General features: G+C 38.1%; 1 protein-coding gene across 9 annotated transcripts in view; it reads left to right on the top strand.

The window, feature by feature from the left end:
• The window catches only part of MEIS2 (Meis homeobox 2), a 169,258-nt gene that overhangs the window by 50,910 nt on the left and 103,703 nt on the right, over positions 1 to 14,645 (top strand). For all 9 annotated transcript variants that reach the window (XM_042871397.1, XM_042871378.1, XM_042871370.1 and 6 more), the window contains exon 8: positions 194 to 339. In XM_042871397.1, coding sequence (XP_042727331.1) covers positions 194 to 339 — 146 coding nt within the window. The remainder of the gene's footprint in view (positions 1 to 193; positions 340 to 14,645) is intronic.

Below are 14,645 nucleotides of genomic sequence, written 5' to 3' on the forward strand. Positions count from 1 at the left end.
AGACAAAACTCGTATTTGGAAAGACATGGTTTCTAAATTTTGCATATTTGTATCAGCGCTCAAATATAATGAGAAACGGTATGTGCTGATCTATCAAATCAAAATAGAACTTGCAACAGTATCTTGGTAATTAATAATACTTTCTGGCTTCTACATGTTGTTTATTTTTCTCTTGTTTTTCTCTTTGTTATAGGGGATGGTTTAGACAACAGTGTAGCCTCACCTGGTACAGGGGATGACGATGACCCAGACAAGGACAAAAAGAGACAGAAGAAAAGAGGCATTTTCCCCAAAGTAGCAACAAATATCATGAGAGCATGGCTTTTCCAGCATCTCACAGTAAGTGGTGCCCAAAACCAAAATAGATTTCTGTTCATGTACCTAATGAGGTTTATTCATCATTATCAGAAATGAACTGTCCCCGTAATTTTGGACCATTATTAAGGCTCAATTATCATTGCTTTTTTTTTTTTTTTTATTCCCTTGATTTTTTATTTTTTTTTGGCTCTTGGAATCATGACAAATCTGAAAGAAACCTATATATATGTATATATATAAATATATGTACATACCTAGAGAGAGAGAGAGAGAGAGAACAAGAGAGAGTACAAAGTCTTATCAGGGAGCAACACCTACATGTAAAGTAATCTTTTTTTTTTGCTTTGAACTATTCAAGGGGGTTTCTTGCTTTAGCATGCATAAAGATATGCTTTCTGGATGTTGCCCTCTGTTTACATGACCTTCATACATGTTTAGTGGCAGAGAGAACCGCAAGCTCTGTGTCCTGACATATACTGTGGAATGTTAAGAGTAGTCAAAGCAGCAGCTTGCAAACTTGTATGTTAATTTTGTGAGAAATATAGCAGGCTTATGATTTCTCTAATTCTTGAATTGTATAATAGAGATAAACAAACACCCTTCTGGCTTCTCCTCAAGTCCATTTTTTTTAAATACTGCCCATACACGCACTTAGGGGAGAGAGATTAAAAATATGAAAAAGCTGTACTTTTCATGGTCTATCTTTATCCTCCTGCTTACGGTTGGTTTTATGTGTTGGTGTTCAGATGACTATTACTGCTTCACTTTGATATCAAAATATAGTTCTGCAGAAAACCTAGTAACACTTTTTGTAGGTTACATCATGGGGCAAATAACAAAAACTGTTAAAATTATCAATTGATTTTCCTCTTCCTTTCATTGTAAAATTGTTTCTTACTTCATAAGGCTTAGAAAACTAACTATTATTAACTACCTCTTCTCCTGCAAAGTTTTATAAATTTCCCCAGAAGCTGTTGTTGGTTATAGCGTAATGATCTTGGGACAAGGTACCCATTTTATTTATGATAGACACTATCGAACTGCTCTGCTAGAAGCACAGCTAAAGGGGGGAGCAATAGATCCACATTTCTAAACCATCATTTTGATGTAAGGACATTAGTAGCAAACTAAGGTACATTGATCTGGCCTGTGGGGTCAGGATTAGCTGGAATAGCCAGTGTCTCTGCTGGAGTAGTGGTTATTCCTGCCTCCCAGCTATGGCCATTTCAAAGGTCAGGTGCCCCGTACCCACTTGGCTCAGAGGAATTAGACAGAACATGAGTCTCTGGGCTGATTACTTAACCAAAGACAAAATAATGAGTCCTAAGCAAATACTGACTAATTGAAAGGGCTGTAAATCCATTACATATTGGTCAGGGATAATCAGGAGTATTTAATCACTTTTATCTATTCAGGAGCACTGAAGCTGCAACAGCAAAGCCCTGAACCTTGCCATGTGCTTATTATTCTCATCATTATCAAAATTACTTCACAGCTGTTCTTTGCTACATCACCTCAGCTGGAGATTTACTAACCTGTAAAATGTTTTTAATTTGGAAGTCGAGTGAGTGTGAGTGAAGGGTTTTTCATTTAGCTGTAGAGTATCTTTAGAGGAGTAACACAGGGAGACAGCAAGAAGCATGACCATAAATAAAGCAGTTTCTTTTTACTTGTCTCTGTGATAATCTCATTTTCTCTTATGAAATTTGTGATAACTTGTTTTTTTGGTTTTTTTTTGGTTTTTTTTTCTTTCTGCCTTCCTTTCTTGCGTACTTCTTGAAAGCATTCAACACATGCTCATTAAACAGTTAACTAACTCTCACTTCTCTTGAGGAAAGTCCTCCTGGCTTTTTGAAATCCCTTTTTCTTGTTTTTGTCTTCTCTCTTCTGACCCTCTCCATTCCACATGAATTGAGGAAATTTGCCATCAGTGGTGAGGATGGCTTCACAAAAATCAAATTAAATGAACACAAAAAAGCCCCAACCCTTTTACCATCCAAGCCTTAATGAGTTTGCAGGTGTTGAAAGATTTACTGTGCTGTAATTCTCAGACCTGCAAACTGATAATGGAGACCCCTGACCATTGCAGTGTAAATTCAGAAAGATTCTTGCCATAAACACATGCAGAGAAGGAAGAGAACTCCTTTTTTTTTTTTTTTTTTTTTTTTTTTCTTTTTTTTTTTCTTTTTTTTTTTTTTTCCCCAAGATCTTGCACTTTTTCTCAAATTAGCTTGTCCATTCAAAGTGCAGCTCTGGCTGAGCCAGAAAAGGGGAATCTGTGATGTGCAATTTTATTGTTTCAAGTAAATATCTTTACAATGGCAGTCCATGATTCAATGTGCATTCCTTCATTACTACTCTAACCTTATTTCAAATTGGTTTGTTCCTCCTTTGTGCTGTATGACCTGTTCTTGTATTGCAATAATCCCTCGATGTACCCTTTTTTCTTTCTCTCTCTCTTTTAAAGAAACTAATTGAATTATCTCATTATTTTAATTTGTTAAGCAAATGTATTTTACATCTCAGGATGTGTTCTTAAAGAAGGAGCTGCTTAGGCTTTGCCCCCTGAATGGGCCATTGGTACATTTTGACATTCATGCATTCATTAAGGAGAGGAACATAAAAGGGCTCTGGTTGTATTTTTTTTCAAACACCCAACCAGCATGGAGCAACTTTTCCATAAGCCACAGGGGTCTCTCTATATATGTTCTCAACTGCAAGCCATTGTCACCTATTCTGAATACCTCAAAAGGACAAATAAAATACTAAAGGCCAACTGTAGCAATTGTTAGCTTTTGGTCTCAATATGACAAAAATCATTAACCTCTGGTTTCCCTGGAAGGGGAAGCAATGGCACTCCATCTCTTATAGTATGGATTTAAATTGAAATTCCTATACGTTGTCAAATTCAAAGAGAGTAACTCAGTTCTGACTAATTGTGTTTACTTATGATTTAAAATAAAGTGCTGTTTTTTTCTTTATTCAGTTTGCAAGCTCCTAATGTAACTGATTTTAAAAATTGATTTTCTTAAGTGGCTTTTTGAAGAGATAGGCACTTGAACTCTGATGTTGAATGAATACATCTGACAGTCTGTGTCTTTCAAAACCATTTATATCCCCTATCATGACTTCCATTTTGCAGTGATTTTAATTATATTTGAAATAGGATACACATACATATTTTTGTTGTTGGAAAGCAAATGCGAGAGATAAGAGCTTCTGTCATGTTCTTGTTCACTTATTGAGCTCTGTCTTATATTTGAAATTACAACAGTACCGGAAGATGAAAGATCTGAGGATGAATTGGGTGGAAATGCTTTTTCTGGATAATATCCAGTGTTTAAGAAAGTAGAGGAAATCCTAGTCTGGTAGTATAAGCTTTTCAATAGTACATAAAGATTACGACATCAGAAAGGTAAACCTGACATTAAGGCTGTTTTTATTTGAGTTCAAAGGTGGTTAAAGAAAAGAAACAGCAAGAAATCTGACCTAAGCCAAGAGTTTATTCATAGCTTTGGAAGACTCCTTTTCCTCTATGCCAAGGACTCCTTAGTACACTCAATTAGCCTCTCAGACATCTCTGCTTTCCTCCCTCAAGTGCTCCCCTATTTGCCCGGCAAAGAACATATTTGATCATGAAGTGAAAACAGGAAGTGCTCAAATGTATAGACACCTCCAGTTTACATCCATGTTGAGATTAGGATTTCTTACTAGCAACTATACAGAGCTTGTCCCCCTCCCCCCATGCCCTTTTAAAGGGTTGAGCACCTCTGAAATGTATGTACATAATCAGAAAAGAACAAAGTTATAAAGGAAGCAATTATACCATTCCATGAACTTGTACCTCTAGTTGTTCATCCTTCTCTGCAGCATAGTGTGTCAGAAACTACACTTTTGCTACATTGAACATTTTTTCTCGTTCTTTTACAGAACTGGCTGAACACAGATGTGTTTGGTGGGTTTTGTTTTTTTGGCACTTATTTGGAGTGACACACTTTGTTAAATTTTTTTAAAATTGTTTTCTTTGATACAGTCTATAAGGAGATACAGCTCAAAGTACCAGAAATACTGACAGTAGCATGCTAACTAATGGTAGCATGACATTGCCAGATTTCCAGCTCATGTTGTTTGGGACAGCAGCCCTGAAGTCGGTGAAGTTAAGCTGTCTCTTGTTTGTTCGAATCCTTGTTTGTTTTTAGTTTTTGCTTTTTTTTTTTTTTTGCTGAAGTTCAGTCTCCTAACATTTATTTGTCATTATGTCTGTTTTCCAAGCCTTCTGGCTGAAAATCTTGTTCTTTACAGTTTCTTGTGGAATAGATTTTGGTTTCATACACCCCAGGATCAGGCTAGAATAAGTTTTGCTGGAATGTGTTAAAATGAATCAATCACAGCTTTTGTACTTACCTGAATGAATTTTCTTGTGATTGAAGTATTCAGGTGGCCAGACAGAATAATATCAATAGTCTTATTGAAACATTTTTTTCTTCTATTTTTATGTGGGTGTATCTGAGAATATAATGCATCTCTGTCACATTTTAATAAATGACTTACCAAGACTTTTGTGCAGGCAACTGTTTTACGTATTAATCGCTGGCATTTCGGAGCAAACTTTCAAAATAGTTGAAACCATCCCACTTTCATAAATATCTCTTCCCATATCCCGATTTTAGGAATAATACCTAAGAGAGGGTTAGGTACATAGCTTGCTATTGGACACTTGCTATTGTGAAGGCATGCTGATGATTTGTAGGACTTGTGTTGGATTAAACAGTAATATGCTGTATGTTCCCAAGGAAAGGGATGATGTCCTCTCATAGTACTATCAGGCTACCTGCATGTGAGTTCACACGGCTGCTGTTTCCATTTTAGCACACCACGTAGTCAGAGACTTGGAGGAAACTGAGGTATGGTGCTATTCCAGGATTTTAGGTAGGGCTACCTGTGTGCTGATCTTACAGCCAGGTGCGGAGCTGTCTACTGCAGTGGGGTAAAACCTGTCGTACTGTATGAACGAGAAATACATTGCCCAGTTCTGTAGAAAAACAAACAAACAAAAGCTGTTCTCGTTTTTCAGCTGGGTAAACTTTTTGAGGGGAAGTTAATGATTTCTTCAAGTCCTTTGGAAAAATCATATCTGAGTGCTAAAATCCCATGACTGATAGTACTGTAGTGATCAAGATTATAGATCTGAGTATTTTTGCACCCAGAAGTTGTGCAGACCTAGCCCAGTGGGGCAGAGCTGGCAGCTGCTGCTGGGATTTACTGCTGCTGGTGGTGATAGTCCTGTACTGCCTAATGTCAGTGGCATGCCTTCCTGTCCCATCTGCGCCAGGAAGAGCCTGGAAAATCAGAATAGAACAAAACTAGATCTTTTTCTCTCAAATGCTTCTTCTGCTCATGGTCTGAAGGACATAATCCTCTGACAACTTGTAGTCTTCAGCTAAGAAATCAGCTTCAAAGATTTGAAAGATTTTAGTAACAGCCCGAAAACTCATATACCTTTTAAAGACTGTAATCTTAAAAGAAAAGGGCTGAGATAGGGTGGGGGTGGGGCTTTGTTTGTTTTAAAAATGGAATCTGAGATTAGATCTGACATTTCTACATCCACCCCCAATAGAAAAGGGAACCCAGGGTCATGGGGTGTGTGGGCCTCAAAAGCTAGCTTTGTCTCTGAGTGGTTAATCTAATCATTGTTACATAGACATCTGTTATTTCTTCTGAAAAATTGATGCTTTTGTGACACAATGATCCATCTATTTAGTACAACAGCCTGAGTAATTAAATTAAAAAAAGAATATTTTTGCTGGAGCATGTATTATAAAACTGCCATACCTCCCTGTACCAGCAAAAAGGCTGAAGTGAGAGGGAGAGGGAGGTGGGGAGTGGGAAGGGAGCGCTTTAAGCCCGGCATTGTTTTCTGCTCACTTGAGGAAAACATCTGTGAATTGTTTGAACTGAACCTTACCAGGGACTGTCTGAATCTGTGTCATCTCTGTTTAATTTCAGGAAATGATGTCACAGTGCATTAAATAACAATGCTATGTGATTTATTTTTACTTGTACATGCTGTCCTAAGCATTTCTGTTACATGGCAGTGTTTTCAATTAACTGCAAGCTTTCAGTTTAAAAAATATATTCCATAATGCTTTTTTGGTTATGGGTATTGGGAGGCTGGGTGTTTTAGGGGGTCACCAAGGTTCAGGGCTGTCGGAGGGCTCCAGGCCCATTTGTCATGTGCTTATTTGTAGTTGGGACTGGATGTCAGCACTCCCGTCACCCATGGCAACCTCCAGGACCGTTGGTTTGTTACAAAGCGTGTCTGTGGAGGAAAAACTAAATATTCCCAACCTATCCATCAAAAGACCTATTAGATAGTTATAGCGAGGCCTGCATACTGTAGCTTCTGCCTTTATCAAACTTTCTGTGCTCCCCCTTCTTCTGTAAAAGAATAGAGGACATAAGTCAATTCTGTCTGCCATCTGTCGCCTTTATAGCTGTTCCTCAAATTAAAGAGACAGTCCGAAATTTAAATAATCTGATAGAAGCATAGAAAGCCCATGTGTAAATTATTGCATTTCCGTTCGATTTTTAACTTCTCGTTTTATTTTTAAGGGAGATTTTTATTGTACTAATTTGGAGATCAAAATATGTTGCCTGTTTCTGCTTCAAAAATAGCATTCCGAGAAATGTTGGATTTACAGTGTCACAGAGTTGTTATCTAATAAGATTTCAAGTTATATATAGGGTGAATTTCACACACACACAGAGCAAACAATCCGTGCACTGCAAATCCTGCAAAGGCTCCTCCATTCTCCCCCTTCTTCCTTTCTTTCCCAGCCCTTAGGCCAAGGGCTGCAGGGAAGCCCTTCCTCCCTGCTGTCAGGGCAAGCTGGGATCCTCAGTATGCACAGCAGCCATTTCCTAGGCCTTATAATCTGCTTCCCTGTCTAATGCTGGCTAATTTACTTCACCTTCTCCTCTCCCCTTTTCCCTGCCCAGCCTGTTTTGACTCCCTGTGCTCCCCAGCAGGCAACTGGCCTGGCAGGATAGAGGGAGCAGCAGCACGGTACATGTGGCACACAAGGTCAGCTGCTGCCAAACCATCAGATAACATGGCAAGAGGGGAGGTACAAATGCTGTTTTTCAGTGTAATATTTTACCTGCTGTTTCCAAGCAGGGAATTACTGAGAACGAGCGTAACTAAAAACATGTGCGTGATTTTAGTGGGGGCTGATTAAAAAACCTCAACTAAGCAAACAAAACATGGCCTAGCAAAAGATATGATCAGCCACTGGTGTTTTCTGATTGTTATTGTCAGATTATGAAGCTTTGCGGAGTTGGTATAGGATTTAAGTGGAAAGAAGAAAGAATATGAAAGTCCAAGTAATGAAGTAACTGAAACAAGAAAGTAGCATCAAGAATGAATTCATTTTTATAGAATTGAGGCCTGAGGGCTCAAAACATAAATGGGCATTTAGCTAAAGCCTATGCAAATGCAGTGTTTAAACACTCCAAGAATGTTGCACTAATAAATGTTGCGCACTACAGTCTTTAAGAATTAAGATCATAGTCAACAAGAGGTGAGAAGTTTTCTGAATATGTCTCCAAGTTTCACCACTTAAAACAATTTTCATCAGAAAATTCGTACTTCTTAAATTTCTCTGCAGTGTGTGTACATGAATATATGTACATATAAAATATATTTTTAGGGGAAAAAAAAAAAAAAGATTGTTCTTGTTTGTGTAAAGTGATACTGCCTAACAGTTTTGCCTCAGGACATGTTTACTTGAGATCTTCCTTTCAAGATCCATGAGCAAAGTAATTGGTTTCAAAGAAGTTTTCTGCAAAATTAGAGATTTACTGAAAAAAAAAAAAAGTATGTTTCTGCCAACACTTCCAGAACTGCTAATGAATAGCAATGTCAGTTCTTATTGTTTCCTAGTGAAAAGAGTAGTTTATGGCAGACAGAATTACTTTTGGTGTTGTGGAGTTTGCCTTGAGTTAGGATACTTAGAATACCATGCGTTACATATTTGTGAGTTGATTGGCAGCAGTTGTTTGTAGGATCCAAATAAATCATTGGCATCTTTAAAGATTTATTATTGTCTTTAAGCATAATGGCAATACAGTTTTCATGCTTTTACATTTGCTATTTTTATTTTTAACTGCTAGCCCCAAATCTGCCAGAACTAATTTCAGTTGTTTAGTCTAATACTGGATGATAGGTTGTCAACTCACTGTATAATGCCATAAAGATTTTTTTTAATCTTGGTTTTACCTTTTTATGATGGCATTTCAAAACACGTACTTTATTTGTAGCAGTTGACTACTTATGTCCATAAAATGTTTAACATCTCATGACATATTCTTACAATCTCAGCACAATGAATCGGAGTAGCTAATTGAAAACATTTTAGTTTGCTGTATATTAATTTGTTTAATGCTATAGAAATTTGGCCATCATCTAGAAGCAGCTTTGAAATATATTTCAAAGAGGCAACTCAATATTCTAATGTGGATATACTATGGATATACTTTATGACTAAACTGAATAGAGACCAGAAAGCTCCTGTTCACTATTCTAAACATGTAAAAGAAGTAGCTTTCTTGTTAGAAGGTGAGTTAGTGTAGGCTACTTTGAAGCTTGTACCAATTTAAAACAAAAACAACAACGAAACCAAATGAAAAGAGGACAATGTAATCTACATTGTTAGTTGATGTTCTGTGAACATACATGGATTTTTATAAATGTTGTTCTCTTTCATCCCAGAAAAGGTCAAAATGTAGGCTTAATGTTTCTGTGTTCAAATATTTGCAGATGATTCTCAGATTAGTCTCTAAAAGTGTGTACTTTTCAATCCTGCTTCCATTAGTTTCAGAACAACTTTGATCCCCTTGGAAAAACTACGTAACATGAGAGATGAAACTGAAAACATAGTGGGTGACAAACAGACAAGCAAATACAATTTTGCATCTTAAGCATTAAATATTGTAGCCATTTTATCTGAAAATTCTACTTAACAAGCCTTTCAAGGATCCTCTGTTTTATGATAGAAAGACACATTTCTTGAGTGCTTAGCTATTTGTCGCATTCTGTCTTGTAGCTGAGCAGTCACTACTGTTCCCAGGATACTGCTTCATCACAGCCAGCTCAAACAAGCTTGGGGAGATTTCAGCCTTTTTTCTAGCTGTGAATATAGCAAGATACTGTGCCTCAGTTTCCTTGTGTAAACAGTACAGCATAATGGTGGTGACTGCGTTTCAGAGTGCTTTTGATATCTGTAGATGAAAACCTCTGCACGAGACCTGCATCATAGTTAGCGTCATCTGAATTACAAAGGTCTGCACTTCTGTTGTGGTTTTATCATGCTGCTGAACTTGCATGTACAAATACTTGAAATTCTGTAGACTTTAAAGCCTGGGATGGATTTCTTTTTATGAGGGAGCATTTAATATAAAGTTAAGAGTGCTATGTGCTGCTCTATGCTGTCATGTTCAGCTTGGAAGACGGCAGCACATGATTGCTGCAAGGTACTTTAGCTCAAGTGGTTTAGGCTTGGGTTATTTTTGTTTATCAAGTTCTTTCCTTCTTGGTGACCTGAAGTGGTGATTATTGTGTGCAAATGGTATCAAATATCTTTCTCAGAAAGTAGCAAGTGAAAGAACTTCGAACATAAACTGCTGGCCCAGGGCAAGAATCAGTATAAAGGGAGTGCAACAGTATTAACAAATGCATCTTTGTTCTTCAAGAAGTCGCTAGTGGATATTCCCCTCCTCAACAGCCCAGGGAGTTTCCTGAAGTGAAATAGGACTTTGGCAGCTTTCCAGCCAGTCCCCAGTCTTCTGCTGCCTCTTTTGATTCACCCAGGTGCTTCCCCTTTGTGCATCCCACTTGTGCTTCAGTGAAGAAATGGGAAGCAGGAGGGTGACCTATGGGACAAAAAGAGGCTGAAAAGTCCCCGGTTCATGTCAGGAAGAGAGTGTATGCAGACTGCTGCCAGCTGTTCTGGTAGTTCACAAATGGACTGTTTCAGGGATATAAAATGTGAATAGTGAGAAAGGTCATTATATGTATGATAACAACAGAAATAAGGAGAACAGTGTGGTCAGAATAACAACATGTATTATTTGGGGCAGTCAGCAAAGGAATGCATTGGTGCATAGGAATGGTGTCATTCTTAAACTGTACTTACTTTTGGTTACTTTGAATGAAAATATATAGTCAAATATATATTCAAAATGTAGAAGTTGTTTAAAGGGCACCTTACTTTCAGCTAGAAAGGGATATTCCTAGAATCATAGAATGGCCTGGGTTGAAAAGGACTACAATGATCATCGAATTTCAACCCCCCTGCTATGTGCAGGGTTGCCAGCCACTAGACCACGCTGCCCAGTTCCACATCCATCCTGGTCTTGAATGTATCCAGAAATCCACAGCCTCCTTGGGCAAGATGTTCCAGTGCATAACCACCCTCTGTGTGAAAAACTTCCTCCTAATGTCTAACCTAAACCTCCCTGTCTCAGTTTAAAACCATTCCCTCTTGTCCTATCACTACCCACCCTCATAAACAGCGGTTCCCCCTCCTGTTTATACGTTCCCTGCAAGTACTGAAAGGCCACAATGAGGTCTCCCTGGAGCCTTCTCTTCTCCAACCTCAATAAGCCCAGTTCCCTCAAACTTTCCTCATAGGAAAAGTTCTCCAGCCCTATGATCATCTTAGTGGCCCTCCTTTGGACCTGTTCTAAGAGCTCCACATCCTTCCTGTACTGGAGGCTCCAGACCTGGACACAGTACTCCAGATAGGGCCTCACAAAAGCTGAGTAGAGTGAGACAATCACCTCCCTCTCCCTACTGGCCCCCCTTTTTTTAATGCAGCCCTGATCTGTTGATCTCTTTCAGATGTAAAGTATGAAATGAAATGAAAACTTGTGAAAACAGGCGAACAAGAAAAAAGGGAAAAAAATATTTAACTTCCTTCTCCTTTTTGCCATCCTTTACTGTTTTGGTAGACTGTTTTGAGAGTTCTGCTACTTGGCACATCTCTTTTCAGAGCTATTTCTTCAATTTCATGTGGACATTTTACTGCATGAGCTAACATTTCTTAGGAAAGAGAAGTGCCTCCTAAGTTGATGTGAACATGTCTGCAAATAGTGGGATGGGCTGCAGAGTTTTAGGCCAGTCCTAAGAAGCACACATTTGTTCCACATGCTTACTTACATCTCAATTTTCCTCAGCTTACTTTGTATGTGTGATGTATGTTGGCCATCAGATGCCAAACAAGCACTTCTCAGACTAGAAAAATTCTGTGATAGTGCATATGTATCATAGGTACTTGCAGACAACTCACTGTTATAATTAATCTTAGCTGTCCTGACTCTGTAAAACTTTAATTTTCATCCCACAATGCTCTTTTATGCTAACAAACTTAAAAAAAAAAAAAAAGCAAAAAGCCCTTGCCTCTTTTTCTCTCTCTTTTTTTCCTCAAGAACTGTCCATTTAGAGAGCACTAATACTTGTAAACCTCGTGTAAGCCAATGCAAAACACAGTGTACAGCAAGAAAATAAAATGTCTGCAAACAAAGACTGTGGTGCTTTGCTAGTATGGTGTTAATAAACATAGCTCTAGAACTGTTAAACTATCCAAAGTTTAGCTCCTGGGATCTGAATCCTACTCAAAGCCGTAGCAGAAAATGTATGATACCGTACTCTCCAACTCAATAATGCTATAATATGCTCTGCTGCCTCCTGAACAAGTGCTGTGGCAATCTTCTTGCTGAGGCTGAAAACTCCTTCAAACAAGGCCTTAGGGCTCGTGAGCTTTCCACTCAGTGCCCTGTAGGCTCACTCTGCGAAGAGGTATCTAGCCTAAAAGAGGCCAAATATCACACAACTGAGCTGGTGGGAAATTCAAACTGTTCTTAGAAAAGAAGTCAATAGAGCTGCTGTAGTGAAAGGTAATGTTCAGAGTGAGATCACTGTGTTATGATCTCATGCTGAACATCAGCATTGTTTTTTCCTGACGATTATGAAACTAGCCTGAGGCCAGTCTGGTGAGAGTCTAAGAAAGATATAGGGGGATGCTTGAAGAGTTTGGACTATCAGGGCCCTTATTCCCCCCCAAAGTGTAGCAGAGTCTGAAAGAAGATGAGAAAAATGTGAGCTCTATTGTTATTTTCAGTGCTCTTCCCATCCATCCCCAAAATAACAGATCTAGACACAGACACACATGCACAGAGAATGTGCATACTGAATCACTGAAAAAGCAAAGGCTGCAAAGAGAAAGGAAAAGAAGTTAATTAGGGGGAACAAAATGCCTTGCAGAAATAACGGAATTTAACAACCCCCCCAAATGTGGAGATTGTAGAGCAATCTGTAGAAGTGCCTTTGCTTAGTACTTTTAAAACTACACTCCAAAAAACATTTGAAGAAATGCTGCTGAGAAACATCTTGCCTTCCTGGGGTTACACTAAAGTAGTGTTGCCTGAAGCATTTTTCATACTTGTGTTTTCTTATTAATGATTAAAATTTGAAAAATATCTTGAAGTTAGAGCTGTTTTCAGAAGGAAACCTCCCAAAATTTAGCTTCATTCAATTTAATTTTTTCTTTTTTAATTTGTTGTAATTTTTTAAGTGACATTTCACTTGTCTGTCAGTTGAAAAATATCATAAAATTAACTGACAAAGTCAAATGGAAAATGGGGTTGGGACCCAAAATAAAAAATTAAGCTTAGTAGAAATATCTAATTACCATTCCCTCAGGCAAAGGCCTGAGTACATAGCTGGGAGCCTCAGTGAGTACTGAAGATCAGTGGACATGGGTTCTATCAGTACAGCAAAGGAAAAGAGATGGAGTTGAGGGCCTTGCATTAGAAACTCATTCTTTTTCAGATACTCAGAGACAGAGACGATGTCACAATTCATATGCTGCTCTCCATTCACGGTGTGTGAGGTTTCACTAATTGTCACCAATATCTGGGAGAGGTACAGGTCTGGAATCAACTCTTATCCACTACCTTAATGTTCCTAAATTTTCCTGGCACTTGCTCTATGAAAAGTGAAACCCAAACACCAGAATTTGGATCAGTATTCAAAAGCCACATGGATTTTTAAGGACATGGATCCTACGCAAATTTCGTGCAAAATAAAGCTGATTATGGATTTACACAAATTCCAACACCAAAATAGGTGAAACATGGCTTTTTTTGCCAGTTTTTCACTTACAGACTTTATGCCTTTGACTCCAGGGTTCAAAGCAAAGTTTGGGCCCTCTGAGAGGCAGAATGACCCCCAAGAAAATATTGACTGAGTGCCTGCTGACTCCAACTGCTGAATTTCACACACAGCTTTACTCAAAAGCAGGAAGAAGAAAGAGATGATATTTTGAATTTAAAATGAAATTTTCCTATTGAACATTACTTCATAATAATATATCTGTGGGGTTCCACGTTTGTCTCAATGACTTCCAGATCAAACAAGCTCAGTTTGCACATCAAAATATGCATTTTTCTTCTCATTGCCAGCTCCACAAAATTAGCCTGGGATCTGAGATCCAAGCTGGATTCTTTCTGGCTTATTTATTGGCAGTAACAAGGTTTTAACAATAACAGTAATGTTGCAATTACAATAGTAAATCTATGCAATTACAATAATAAATAGAGGATGGAGTAGCCAGAATAAAGTCCATTTTTCTAGCTTATTGCTAGGCAGGCCTCACGAAGAAAAAGAGCAGAAACTTCTATTATGGTTTGAAGTCAATGGGATTTTTATTTATTTATTTATTTATTTTGTCAGCAGAGATTCAAATGCAATTGAGACACACAGGGACATAAATTTGTTCAGTAAGTCAGTAGCTTTTCAGAACTCCACTGCTTAGTTGAATTACTATTATTATTATTATTATTATTATTATTTGGCTCTACATAGTTTAGTGAGTTCAGCACATTTGAGTCATTTTTAACAGAAGTGACAGGGCTAAGTTCTCTTTTTATTTTTAATTATCCTTTTGAGGAATGGGCTTCTGTATCCATCTTAAAGATGCCATTGGCATGCAGTGCCTTTTGTATGTTCTTGACACAGTTCAGAAGACACCTGTGTGAAAAGAGAGCATAGTTTTCTACTGTATGTTGAAATGCGCCTCACTGCAAAAGCAGTGAGTCCTGACCTTTGCTCTCATCAGAACAGAGAGTATTCTGGCATGGAGCTGAGTTTTCCTACTGCTCTTCAGAACTGTAAATAATGTTAGTACACCCTGAATTCAGTGCATGCAGCACTTTACATTACTATTGTGTATCTTAAAATAAACAACATTGCAAGCTGTTTATTTTGG

This window comes from Lagopus leucura, unplaced genomic scaffold (assembly GCF_019238085.1).
Source record: "Lagopus leucura isolate 7727_CA_CO unplaced genomic scaffold, USGS_WTPT01 Super-Scaffold_1, whole genome shotgun sequence".
Taxonomy (NCBI): Eukaryota; Metazoa; Chordata; class Aves; order Galliformes; family Phasianidae; genus Lagopus; species Lagopus leucura.